Source organism: Rhinopithecus bieti, unplaced genomic scaffold (assembly GCF_001698545.2).
Source record: "Rhinopithecus bieti isolate Rb0 unplaced genomic scaffold, ASM169854v2 scaffold_27781, whole genome shotgun sequence".
Taxonomy (NCBI): Eukaryota; Metazoa; Chordata; class Mammalia; order Primates; family Cercopithecidae; genus Rhinopithecus; species Rhinopithecus bieti.
The window spans coordinates 513,437-524,802 of NW_016812388.1; the positions used below are offsets into that span (position 1 = coordinate 513,437).

The window sequence follows — 11,366 nt, forward strand, 5'->3', positions numbered from 1 at the left end:
CAAGACTAGCCTGGCCAAGACAGTGAAACCCCATCTCTACTAAAAAAAAATACAAAAATTAGCCAGACATGGTAGTTCATGCATGTAATCCCAGCTACTTGGGAGGCTGTGGCAGGAGAATCGCTTAAACCTGGGAGGCGGAGGTTGTAGTATACCAAGACTGCACCATTGCACTCCATCCAGGCTGGGAGATAGAGCAAGACTTCGTATCATAAATAAATAAATAAATTAATTAATTAATTAAATTAAAATGTTGTCATACACTTACCCTCCTTCTTCTGTTTGTTTATGAATATATGCTAGTAGATCTGCAGCTCTGCCTGTTCCTTCACATACAACTACTGGAACAGGGGGGCTTTCCTGAAGATATTCAAGAACTGTGAGGATAACATTTGGCCCACCCTCAAATATAAGTGCCACCACAGGGACACCTTGGCCAATCCCTAAAAAGAGCAAAGTTAAATTAAAAAATTATTTAATCACAAGCAAGTTTCTTTCCAAGAAAAAAAATTAGGCAAAATACAATACTCTAATTTCAGATTTTACTGAAAAAAAAATTAAAATAAAAAGTAAAAACATAATTTCTAAGACTATGTTGACTTGACTTTCAGCACACCACTTGATATCAGTTCACATAACTACATTAAATAATGAATACTTTGTCACTATCTTTTTTTTTTTTTTGAGACAGAGTCTCGCTCTGTCGCCTAGGCTGGAGTGCAGTGGCACAATCTCAGCTCACTGCAAGCTCTGCCTCCCGGGTTTACACCATTCTCCTGCCTCAGGCTCCCGAGTAGCTGGGACTACAGGCGCCCGCCACCTCGCAAGGCTAGTTTTTTGTATCTTTTAGTAGAGACGGGGTTTCACCGTGTTAGCCAGGATGGTCTCGATCTCCTGACCTCGTGATCCGCCCGTCTCGGCCTCCCAAAGTGCTGGGATTACAGGCTTGAGCCACCACGCCCGGCCACTTTGTCACTATCTTAAAGGTTGTTCTCTAAATGACAAAAATAGAAAATCCAATATATAATAGACATCAAATAATGTATATATTCACTACTTAAAAGTAAAATTTGTTTTCCATATTTTATTGAGCTCTTGATGAGAAATGTAAAACACTAATTTTTTAGTTTGCTTTTAATACATTAGTTGAACTTCTCACATGGATTTTATTCGTTTTAAAACATATATTTCTGATTCCAAATAAGACATTAAAATAGAAATTAATGACAGTCTTGGCCAGGTGCAGTGGCTCATGCCTGTAATCCCAGCACTTCAGGAGGCCAAAGCAGGCGGATCACCAGGTCAGGAGATGATCCAGACCATCCTGCTAACACAGTGAAACTCTGTCTCTACTAAAAATACAAAAAATTAGTCAGGCGTGGTGGCACGTGCCTGTAGTCCCAGCTACTCGGGAGGCTGAGGCAGGACAATCACCTGAACCCAGGAGGCAGAGGCTGCAGTGAGCCAAGATCATGCCACTGCACTCCAGTCCGGAGACAGAGTGAGACTCCATCACACAAATAAATAAATAAATAAATAAAATTAATGACGCCACATGAAAGGTTTGTAAAAAAGAAAAAAGAAATGGCTCATGTCTGTAATCCCAGCACTTTGGAAGGCCAACACGGGCAGATCATGAGGTCAGGAGATGGAGACCATCCTGGCTAACTCAGTGAAACTCCATTTATACTAAAAATACAAAAAAGTAGCCGGGCATAGTGGCAAGCGCCTGAAGTCCCAGCTACTCGGGAGGCTGAGGCAGGAGAATCGCTTGAACCCAGAAGGCGAAGGTTGCAGTGAGCCGAGATCAGGCTGCTGTACTCCAGCCTGGGCGACAGAGCAAGACCGTCTCAAAAAAAAAAAAAAAAAAAAAAGGACGGCTGGGTGCAGTGGCTCATGCCTGTAATTCCAGCACTTCAGGAGGCCGAGGTGGGCGGATCATGAGGTCAGGCGATCAAGAACAGTCTGGCCAACATAGTGAAACCCCCTCTCTACCAACAATACAAAAAATTAGCTGGGCATGGTGGGGAGTGCCTGTAATCCTAGCTACTCTGGAGCCTGGGGCACAAGAATCGCTTGAACCTAGGAGGCAGAGGTTGCAGTGAGCTGAGATCGGGCCACTGCACAACAGCCAGGGCAACAGTGCAAGACTTTAACTCAAAAAAAATAAAAAAAATAAAAAATTAAAGAAGAAATTGATGACAGTATTACATAACTGGAACTCATCAATAAAATTCCAAGATCTCTAGAAGAGCAACAGAAAAAAATTAGTGAAGAATACGAATTTTTGCTTTTACAGTAACTTGTGGTGCACTGAGAAAAGAAAAAAACAAAAGGTAACTATAGGACTATAAACAATTCTTAACTTTTTTTTTTTTTTTTTTGAGATGGAGACTTGCTCTGTCACTCAGGCTGGAATTCAGTGACGTGATCTCAGCTCACTGCAGCCTCCGCCTACTGGACTCAAACAATTATCCTGTCTCAGCCTCCCAAGAAGCTGGGACTACAAGCGCACACCACCATACTCGGCTAATTTTTGTATTTCTAGGAGAGACAGGGTTTCACCATATTGGTCAGGCTGGTCTAGCACTCTCGACCTCAGGTAATCCACCCACCTCGGCCGCCCAAAGTGCTGTGATTACAGGCGTGAGCCACCATGCCCAGCCCATTCTTAACTTTTAGCAAAAGCTTTGACTCCACCATAATCTATAAACACTGTTCTGTAGTTTTTTAATTTCTATTTCACTTTGTCACAGAGCTCAACTTCTTGGGGTCCTTAGGTTACAAATTTTCCTTTATTTGAAATAAAAATGTAGATGTTGAACCGGAAAATTCAGACATGGTTAGAAAGGAAAATCAGTCCCAGGAATACAATTTTTAAGACACATTTAGCCAAACAGTGATACTCATTTCATAAATTTTAAGCTGATTTATTTCTTTCAGTGATTTTTTTCCCTTTTAGTTTTCAATTTTGAATTTCACAGCCATGTATTGGAATAAATCACACGTTAAGAATATTTATGGGCCAGGCGTATTGGTTCACGTCTGTAATCCCAGCACTTTGGGAAGCCGAGATGGGCAGATCATGAAGTCAGGAGATCAAGACCATCCTGGCTAACACAGTGAAACCCCGTCTCTACTAAAAATACAAAAAATTAGCCAGGTGTGGAGGCGGGCACCTGTAGTCCCAGCTACCCTGGAGGCTGAGGCAGGAGAATGGCGTGAACCTGGGAGACAGAGCTTGCAGTGAGCCAAGATCACGCCACTGTACTCCAGCCTGGGGGACAGAGCAAGACTCCGTCTCAAAAAAGAAAAAAAGGAATATTTATGAATTCCTTGGGCTGAAATGGAATTGCAATAACAGAACTTCCAATGAACCTTTTTTGGTTTTAGCCTTTATAACCGAGTACCCAATTCTGACCTCTTTTCCTTGGTCTTATCATTTTGTCTAAGATTAACCACTGTTGGTTGTTTCACATGTTATCTCGCTATGTAAGAAAGAGCACTTCAAAGAACATTCTACCTTCTTTGAATTTAGCTATTAGTATAGCCCAGAACAATTTCAACAATAACAAATTTATGAATTCACTTACTAGCATGAATTCTTTGCTGATTAATAGTTTTTTCAAGTTCTCTTCTCAGTCTGACTTCTGCCCCATACTTCCCAACAGTGCCATCATCCACCAATATAAAATGGGAATGTAGATTATTCAAAACATTCAACTTGCTCAGGGGGTTCAGTAAGGTTTGATAAGGAGCAACCACCTAAACAATAGCAAACAAAAGAGTTAGTGAGCAGGATTAAATACAATATGATGTAAAATAAATTTTGAAATAATCCGTAAAGGCAAGAAAGAAGTGAAATTCTATTTTATACGCAGAAATACGAAATCATAGAGAATGTATCAAAAAGCATAAGCTTTTAAGCAGCTGAAGATTAATCAATAATGGGTTGAAATACGTGATTATATCTTGACCCATACTGCGGAATTACGTATTTCATCATCACATGCAAAGACAGAAGCAGTAAATAAGTAAATAGTGCAAACAAACTATTATCAGATTATTAAGTGAATAAACTACAACATATAAAAGATATTGTGGCCAGGCACAGTGACCCATGCCTGTAATCCCAGCACTTTGGGAGGCCGAGGCGGGTGGATTACCTGAGGTCAGGAGTTCAAGACCAGCCTGGCCAACAGTGAAACCCCCGTCTCTACTAAAACTACAAAATCAGTCAGGCGTAGTGGCGGGTGCCTGTAATCCTAGCTACTCAGGAGGCTGAGGCAGGAGAATCACTTGAACCCAGAAGGTGGAAGTTGCAGTGAGCCCAGATCGCACCACTGCACTCCAGCCTGGGCAACAAGAGCAAAACTCCAACTCAAAAAAAAAAAACAAAAGACACGGTAAAAAACAATAAAATATCATATTTTAGCCACGAGTAGACTCTTTAAAACTGACATTAGAAATTTAATAACACTTGAAAGTGATCATTATAATTCAGTAATTTTATGTATGTATGTATGTATGTATGCATGCATGCATGTATGAGATGGAGTTATGTTTTGTCACCTAGGCTGGAATGCAGTGGGGCAATCTCGGCTCACTGCAACCTCTGCCCCCCAGTTTCAAGCAATTCTCCCGCCTCACCCTCCCAAGTAGCTAGGTGGTAAAGGCCACCACATCCAGTTAATTTTTGTATTTGTAGTAGAGATGGGGTTTCACCATGTTGGCCAGGCTGGTCTCGAACTCCTGATCTCCAGCGATTGGCCCACCTCGGCCTCCAAAGTGCTGGGATTACACGCATGAGCCACTGCACCCAGCCAGTAATTCTTTTTAACAGTCTTGATAAATATCTATAACCAATTCACAAGTCTTTAACCTATTCAAACAAAACACTAGGATTTAACTCCTATTCCCTATTCTTAGTGAGAATAAATTAATTCTCATGTCACGTAGTCATTAAAAATTAATTACAAAGACTAGCATATATGGAAAATGTGAAATAATTTTATACATAAAAGACTGAAAGCAAAATGTGCCAACACTATAACAGCATTTATATTTATGAACTTATTTATAGTTATGAATTATTTATATTTATTCATTTTCAAAAAAATCAGAAGTAAACCTCAGGAAAATACCTTTTAAACTTAATTTGAAAAGTATAATATAATCATGAATATTTTAAACTGGCACTATTCTTTCTATAATTTTGTTTATATATAATTTCAAACATAAGACATTTTAAAAATAATTCTTACATCTCTCCCAACAAGATCATTTCTGTTTTCAATCACTCCCCATGGAGCTATTCCGATAGTGCAAATCTTTCGAGATGATCTGGAAGCATGTTCTTTGAGGGCATCTCCAACATGTTTTGCCACACCTGCTCATAAAAAAAGTTTACTCATTTTGTTTTTTTATTTTCTTAAAGACAGGGTCACCCAGGAAACAGTGCAGTGGTGCAATGAGACAGCTCACTGCAGCCTCAAACTCCTAGACTCAAGCGATCCTCCCTTGTGAGCCTCCCCAATAGGTGGGACTACAGGTGCATGCTAAGACAATCGGCTAATTTTTTTTTTTTTTTGGTAGAGACAGGCAGGTCTTGAACTCTTGGGCTCATGCCTCAGCCTCTCAAAGGTCTGGGATTACAGTCTTTATTGTGTTCAGAACAATCCTGTGCTCAATCTGTAACACTGTAATATGTGATATATTTCTTTACACATACAAGATATAACGCAACAAAGTCATAACAAACTTAAAACAAGGTCATAGCCAAACCTACAAAAGAATACACAAGGACCAAAAAGGAACAAAAACCACTAAACCCCACAATATCAAATCACTACAAATGCCAGAAACACATACAACACTTTTTTAATGTTACTAGGTCTAGTCCGTTTTTGCATTTCTCCTCTAAGTAACAGTAGGTTTTTTATTACTGCTCTACACATCATTTAGAAAAAATTAAGAATGCAGCTCCGTGGCACAGGACCATACGCAAAACACACACACACACACACACACACACACACACAGAATAAACAATGACGAAAGTCTACTTCGGTCAAAAATGAGAGAGAAAAGTATAAAAGGCAGTTCCAAAGAGCATATAACTCCTCATTATCACTTCTTTTTTTTAGGGAGGGAGTCAGGGTCTCACTCCATTGCCCAGGCTGGACTGTAGTGGTGTGATCATGGCTTGGCTCACTGCAACCCTGACCTCCTGGGCTCAAGTGATCCTCCCACTTCAGCCTCCCAAGTAGCTAGGATGGTAGGCACATACCACCATGCCTGGCTAATTTTTTTTTTTTTTTTTTGTAGAAAGTGTCTTACCATGTTGCCCAGGCTAGTTTTGAACTCCTAGGCTCAAGTAATTCTCCCACCTCAGCCCCCCAAAGTGCTGGGATTATAGGCATGAACCACCATGCCTGGCCCATTATTACTTCTTATGGGCTGAATTGTGTCCCCTAACTTCCAATACCACAAAATATGACTGTGGTTGGAGACAGGGCCTTTATATATGTGATAATACCTCAAAATATTACTGTACTGGGAGGCAGAGGTTGCCGTGAGCCGAGACTGTGCCACTGCACTCCAGCCTGGCAACAAGTGAGAGTCTGTCTCAAAAAAATAAATAAATAAATAAAAAATAAAACACACTAAATAAAATTGGTATAATCATCACATTACCTGTGTTTACTCCTCCAGTTAAAATCCAGGCTCCGGTTGTAACTGCAGCTTTAATAAGACCTTTTCCAAGCAACTGCTTGATTCGTGGGTGAAGCTCAAATTTCTGCATGCCCCCATGTACAGAGATAACAAGTTTGGGTAATTCCATTTGCCATTCTTTAAGCAGAAGTTGCAGAATGACTTCAGGTTTGGTGTCATATGATAGCCTAACATACTAGAAAAAGATTTTAAAAGGCCAAAATAATTGAATATGTTCACAGGTTTCATAATGTGACATTATATGACTTCGGAAAATTATATATGAATCAGATTATGTAAAAAGAGATTTCACAGGCTATTTTCAATGTATTTATACTCCAAGGAATAAGCAATAGCAAATGATTTTAAAGTTGAAAAAAATAATTCTGTGAGATCTAAAGAAATAGTAAAACTAACTTTTAAACATTTAGACACATATGTTACTCTTTCCGTTTAAACTCAATTACCACTGACCCAATTTACCAAGGTACCTGCAGTATTTATTGCCTTCTTTAACTATGACTACACAGTGAGTGAGAAGCATTAAGACTGGCTGAAGAGGACCGGAAAAGGAAAAGAAGGGAATTATGGGAGAAAAAAATGGAGGCTTCTAAGGCTCTTGCTACGAAGAGAGACAAATACTGAATTATCTGGTTTGGCAATGATCTAGTCCAAATAACGAACTGCGACTATGGAGTAAAATTTAAAAAGATACATTTAATATAGATGATTATTTTCTTTGCTGTAATTAACTGGATTTGATCGGACTGAGAAATAATCAGAAAATCATAATCAACATTTCATGGTGTTCGGATGGATTCTCCAGTTTAATTTTTGAAAACATCTTTCTATAGAAAAAAAAGGCCGGGCGCGATGGCTCATGCCTGTAATCCCAGCACTTTGGGAGGCCGAGGCAGGCGGATCATGAGGTCAGGAGATCAAGACCATCCTGGCTAGCACAGTGAAACCCCATCTCTACTAAAACATGGAAAAAATTAGCCAGGTGTGGTGGTGGGCGCCTGTGGTCCCAGCTACTCGGTAGGCTGAGACAGGAGAATGGCGTGAACCCGGGAGACGGAACTTGCAGTGAGCCAAGATCGCGCCACTACACTTCAGCCTGGGCTAACAGAGCGAGACTCCATCTCAAAAACAAAAAAAAGAAAAATAGAAAAAAAAAGCTATTGTGTGTGAAATAACTTCTTCTGGTTTGAAAGATTTTAAAAATTAACTTCCTGTTTAAGTGATATCACAAGACATACTTGCTATACTCACATTAATTCATTCTCTTGGCCTAAAGCACATATATGAAGTAGCTCATAAGAAACTTCAAATATTCAGACATTAAGACATTTAAAAATCATCTATAAGAAACCTTATTTGCAAAATGATGTATTTCCCATTCCTTTACAAAGACCAAACACCACTGAAAATCTCAGTACTGACAAACAAATGAAGCCAAGAGGCCAGGCACAGTGGCTCACGCCTGTAATCCCAGCACTTTGGGAGGCCGAGGCAGGTGGATCACCTGAGGTCAAGAGTTCGAGACCAGCCTGACCAACATGGTGACACCCCATCTCTACTAAATACAAAAAATTAGCTAGGTGTGAGCGCTTGTAATCCCAGCTACTTGGGAGGCTGAGGCAAGAGAATCCCTTGAACCCGGGAGACAGAGGTTGCAGGGAGCCGAGATTGCGCCATTGCACTCCAGCCTGGGCAACAAGAGTGAAACTGCGTCTCAAAACAAAAAAAAAGCAAAAGAAATGAAGCCAAAAAAATCCCAGAATTCCATAAAACTGAGTAGAAGACTCCAGAGTCCCTTAAGAATACTTTGGTTTTGTTTTGTTTTTTTGAGACACGGTCAGGTTCTGTTGCCCAGGCTGGAGTGCAGTGGCGCCACCTCAGCTCACTGCAGCCTCTGCCTCCCAGGCTCAAGCCATCCTCCCACCTCAGCCTCCCAAGCAGCTGGGACTATAGACACACGGACCCTGGATGGCTAATTTTTTTTTTTTTTTTTTGTATTTTTTTATACAGACAAGGTTTCACCATGTTGCCCAGGCTGGTCTTGAACTCCTGGGCTCAAGTGATCTGACCACCTCAGCCTGTCAAAGTACTGGGATTACAGACACATGGCACCCAGCATGGCTAATTTTTTTTGTATTTTTTGTAGACACAGGGTTTCACCATGTTGCCCAGGTTGGTCTTGAATTCCTGAGCTCAAGTGATCTGCCCATCTCAGCCTCCCAAAGTGCTGGGATTACAGGCATAAGCTACCAAATCAGACAAAGAATGTTTTGTAAATAGGATTTGTTTGTTTTTGTTTTGTTTTGTTTTTTTGACAGAGTCTCGCTCTGTCGCCCAGGCTGGAATGCCTCCTGGGTTCAAGAGATTCTCCTGCCTCAGCCTCCCAAGCAGAGTAGCTGGGATCACAGGTACGCACCACTAGCCCCAGCTAATTTTTGTATTTTTAGTAGAGACAGGGTTTTGCCATGTTGGTCAGGGTGGTCTTGAACTCCTGACCTCAGGTGATCCATCCGCCTTGGCTTCCCAAAGTGCTGGAATTACAGGCATGAGCCACCGCGCCCAGCCGGATTTGTTCTACAGTAAGTCTTTCCGTATCAGTTTTGTTTAACTCATTGTTATATTTGGGCACATAAAGTAGCATTAGAGAAGCAGTCTAAAGTTAATGCTTTTAGTACTATATTAGAAATAAATGAGAAATTCCACTTCCTACAATGATAGGCTAGGTTGGTTTGGACATACTCTGCTCCCAAGAACTAGAAAAACTAGAAAAAAGAAGAACACCTGCATGAAGACATGAGCAGGTGGCCGAGCATGGTGGCTCACACCTGTAATCCTAACACTTTGGGAGGTGGAGGCGGAGGCAGGTGGATCACTTGAGGTCAAGAGTTCCAGACCAGCCTGGCCAACATGGTGAAACCCTGTCTGTAATCCCAGCTACTCGGGAGGCTGAAGCAGGAGAACCTCTTGCTCTTGAACCCAGGAGGTGGAGGTTGCAGTGAGCTGAGATCGCGCCACTGCACTCCAGCTTGGGCAAAAAAAAGACACTAGCAGGGTACAAACGCAGTGAGAATTTGTAGGATCGGGATCCAGGAGAAAAGAAAAACTTGGAGAGATGATAAGCTCACTGTTTGGCACAGTTTTTTCTCATCAGAACACGGAGGCAGGCAGAACAATGTAGAGGTTAAAATGGTTTTTGTTGTTGTTATTTGTTTTACAGGCAAGGTCTGGCTCTGTTGCCCAGGCTAGAGTTTGGTGACATGGTCCAGGGCTCACTGCAGCCTCGACTTCTTAGGCTCAAGTGATCCTCCCGCTTCAGCCTCCCAAATAGCTGGGACTACAGGCGTGTACCACCATGCCTAGCTAATATTTTTGAATTTTAGTACAGACAAGGTCTCACTATGTTGCTCAAGCTGGTCTCAAAGTCCTGAACTCAAGTAATCCTCCTGCCTAGGCCTCCAAAAGTGCTGGGAGTACAGGCATGAGCCACCACGCCAAGGTTAAAATGTTCAAATCTAAATAAATAATAACTATATTTTAGGGGTATAAAATAAACAAAATTAAAACTTATGCTGACAAGAGCACGTAAGTCTTAAATAAATGCAGTTTCAAATCTTCCAAAGGTGCCTGCATTGTTGAAAAAGTGGTAAAGGACTAATTTATAGTACAGTCATGTGCCACACATTTTGATTAATGACAAACTGCATGCATACATGCAGTGGTTCCATAATTTTTTTTTTTTTTTTTTTGAGACGGAGTCTCGCTCTGTTGCCCAGGCTGGAGTGCTGTGGCCGGATCTCGGCTCACTGCAAGCTCCGCCTCCCGGGTTCACGCCATTCTCCTGCCTCAGCCTCCCGAGTAGCTGGGGCTACAGGCGCCCGCCACGTCGCCCGGCTAGTTTTTTTTTGTATTTTTTAGTAGAGACGGGGTTTCACCGTGTTAGCCAGGATGGTCTCGATCTCCTGACCTCGTGATCCGCCCGTCTCGGCCTCCCAAAGTGCTGGGATTACAGGCTTGAGCCACCGCACCCGGCCGGTTCCATAATATTATACCATACTTCTGTACCTGTTTCTTGTTTAGATATATTTAAACACATATTTCCCACTGTGTTACACCTGCCTACCATATTTAGTACAATAACATGCCATAGAGGTTTATAGCCTAAAAACAATAGGCTATACCATATAGCCTAGGCATATAGTAGACTATACCATCTAGGTCTGAATACACTCCATGGTCTCCATGGTGCCAGCATAACGAAATTGCTTAACACATCTCTGAGAACATATCCCCATTCTTAAGTGATGCGTGACTGCACATAACAAGTTAAAAAAATGCATTTTATCGGCCAGGCACAGTGGCTCACGCCTGTAATCCCAGCACTTTGGGAGGCCGAGGCGGGCGGATCACGAGGTCAGGAGATCGAGACCACTCTGCCTAATACGGTGAAACCTTGTCTCTACTAAATATACAAAAAATTAGCCGGGTGTGGTGGCGGGTGCCTGTAGTCCCAGCTCCTCAGGAGGCTGAGTCAGGAGAATGGCATGAACCCGGGAGGCGGAACTTGCAGTGAGCCAAGATCGCGCCACTGCACTCCAGCCTGGGTGACAAAGCGAGACTCTGTCTCAGAAAAA

General features: G+C 41.7%; 1 protein-coding gene across 1 annotated transcript in view; it reads right to left on the reverse strand.

Annotated features, from left to right (window-relative positions):
- Positions 1-264: 264 nt before the first annotated feature.
- The window catches only part of LOC108544825 (transient receptor potential cation channel subfamily M member 7), a 55,525-nt gene continuing 44,423 nt past the window's right edge, over positions 265-11,366 (reverse strand). The window contains exons 5-8 of the mRNA XM_017896180.1: positions 6,697-6,910; positions 5,265-5,389; positions 3,594-3,765; positions 265-443 (exon numbers count right to left, since the gene is read on the reverse strand). Coding sequence (XP_017751669.1) covers positions 265-443; positions 3,594-3,765; positions 5,265-5,389; positions 6,697-6,910 — 690 coding nt within the window. The remainder of the gene's footprint in view (positions 444-3,593; positions 3,766-5,264; positions 5,390-6,696; positions 6,911-11,366) is intronic.